The following is a 1,397-nucleotide window of genomic DNA, read 5'->3' as shown; positions in this document are numbered from 1 at the left end:
CTGTTTGGGAGTCGTCTGACGAGGGAGCTCAAGTTGGTCCTCATGTGCTCAAGTGATCGAGCACATAGAGAGGCTTGAGACTTTGGGATGTGGCTTGGATGCAGAATTACAAATGGATTTAATTCTGCAATCCTTGCCTGACCTATAGCTCCGTCATAATGAATTTCAATATGAACCGATGGAGAAAACCTGTTGAACTTTTGAACATGCTGAGGACTGCAGAGCAGGACTTGAAAAAATCCAAGCCTGTTTTACTGGTTGCTACCAATAAAGCAAAAGGTAACGGTAACAGGTAAGGCCAAGGCCAAACCAAGCCCAAGCCCAAGCCTAAAGGACAGGTTGTCTTTCGGCCTGGAGTGGCATAGGGAAGGGAAGGTAGTCTGCTTCTTTTATGGCAAGCCTGGCCACTAGAGGAAACACTGCAAGGTTTTCCTCGCAAGCAAGAAGAAGTCAGAGGCTACGACTTCAGGTATTTTTATGATTGAGATTAATTTTTCTCCAACATCTTGGGTCATTGACACAGGATGTGGTACTCATATTGTACTGATGTGCAGGGACTAGGCATTAATTTGAAATGGACTAAACTGAGGAGGTAAAGAGTTAATGACAAACTGAACAAGGAAACTTTCGTCCATAGACATTCCCATGTTTCTAATTCTTGCTACTATATTTAACATCTCAGTCACATGTTCATACATGCTACGAGAACCATCATATTTCATGGTGGTCAGCCTACTCATTAATGCCTCCGTGCGGGACTTGTTAGCGGCCTCATACTGAGAAATCTCTTTGGCTAATCTCATAAATTCCCTAGCATATTCTGTGGTAGGAAGTGAGGTCTTGATTTCACTCACCACTGTCATTCGTAAATATTTCAGGCTCAATCTATTCAATCTCTCCCATTCCTTATAGAAATACATTTCTTCATCAGTGTTGTTTTCAGTGAGATCAGCTGGTTTCTCTGTCATGAGTGCAAGGTCGAAATTTTGAACACCCAAGTAATACTCGACTTGTTCACTCCATTCATTATAACTGAACCCATTAAACTTAATAACAGATGAGGTGTAAAGAGCAGATGTTGAAAAAACAAAAAAATCATGCTTACACATTAATGCTTTGAGTTTTATATCTTATACATAATTTCAGACTCAGATATTAAAAATTTATTATCATTAAAACATAAATATGTATTGAAAATCTCCTTTGGGAGAAATAACAATATACGATAATTAAACTTAATTGATGCAATCTTTTATAAGTTTTCTTAATTGGTAATTAAATGTACTTTAGTTAGACATGTTTGTTATCTTTGTATATACTAAACACACCTAATCAAGTACATTAATTAACCATGATTATGTTCATAATTATAGGATTAACTAATCTACCTTTGGGCG

General features: G+C 37.7%; 1 protein-coding gene across 1 annotated transcript; it reads right to left on the bottom strand.

The window, feature by feature from the left end:
- Nucleotides 1-557: 557 nt before the first annotated feature.
- LOC116124393 lies at nucleotides 558-1,109 on the bottom strand. Its single transcript, XM_031410121.1, has one exon. The coding sequence runs from the start codon at nucleotides 1,107-1,109 to the stop codon at nucleotides 558-560; it is 552 nt and encodes a 183-aa protein (XP_031265981.1).
- Between the last annotated feature and the right edge of the window lie 288 nt (nucleotides 1,110-1,397).

Source organism: Pistacia vera, unplaced genomic scaffold (genome assembly GCF_008641045.1).
Source record: "Pistacia vera cultivar Batoury unplaced genomic scaffold, PisVer_v2 Contig152, whole genome shotgun sequence".
NCBI classification, from domain to species: domain Eukaryota; kingdom Viridiplantae; phylum Streptophyta; class Magnoliopsida; order Sapindales; family Anacardiaceae; genus Pistacia; species Pistacia vera.
This window is presented reverse-complemented; position numbering and strand designations above follow the sequence as displayed.

Bases quoted from the DNA above. Each gene is read 5' to 3' on its own strand.
- LOC116124393 (XM_031410121.1), bottom strand. From the start codon at position 1,109: ATGTGTAAGCATGATTTTTTTGTTTTTTCAACATCTGCTCTTTACACC.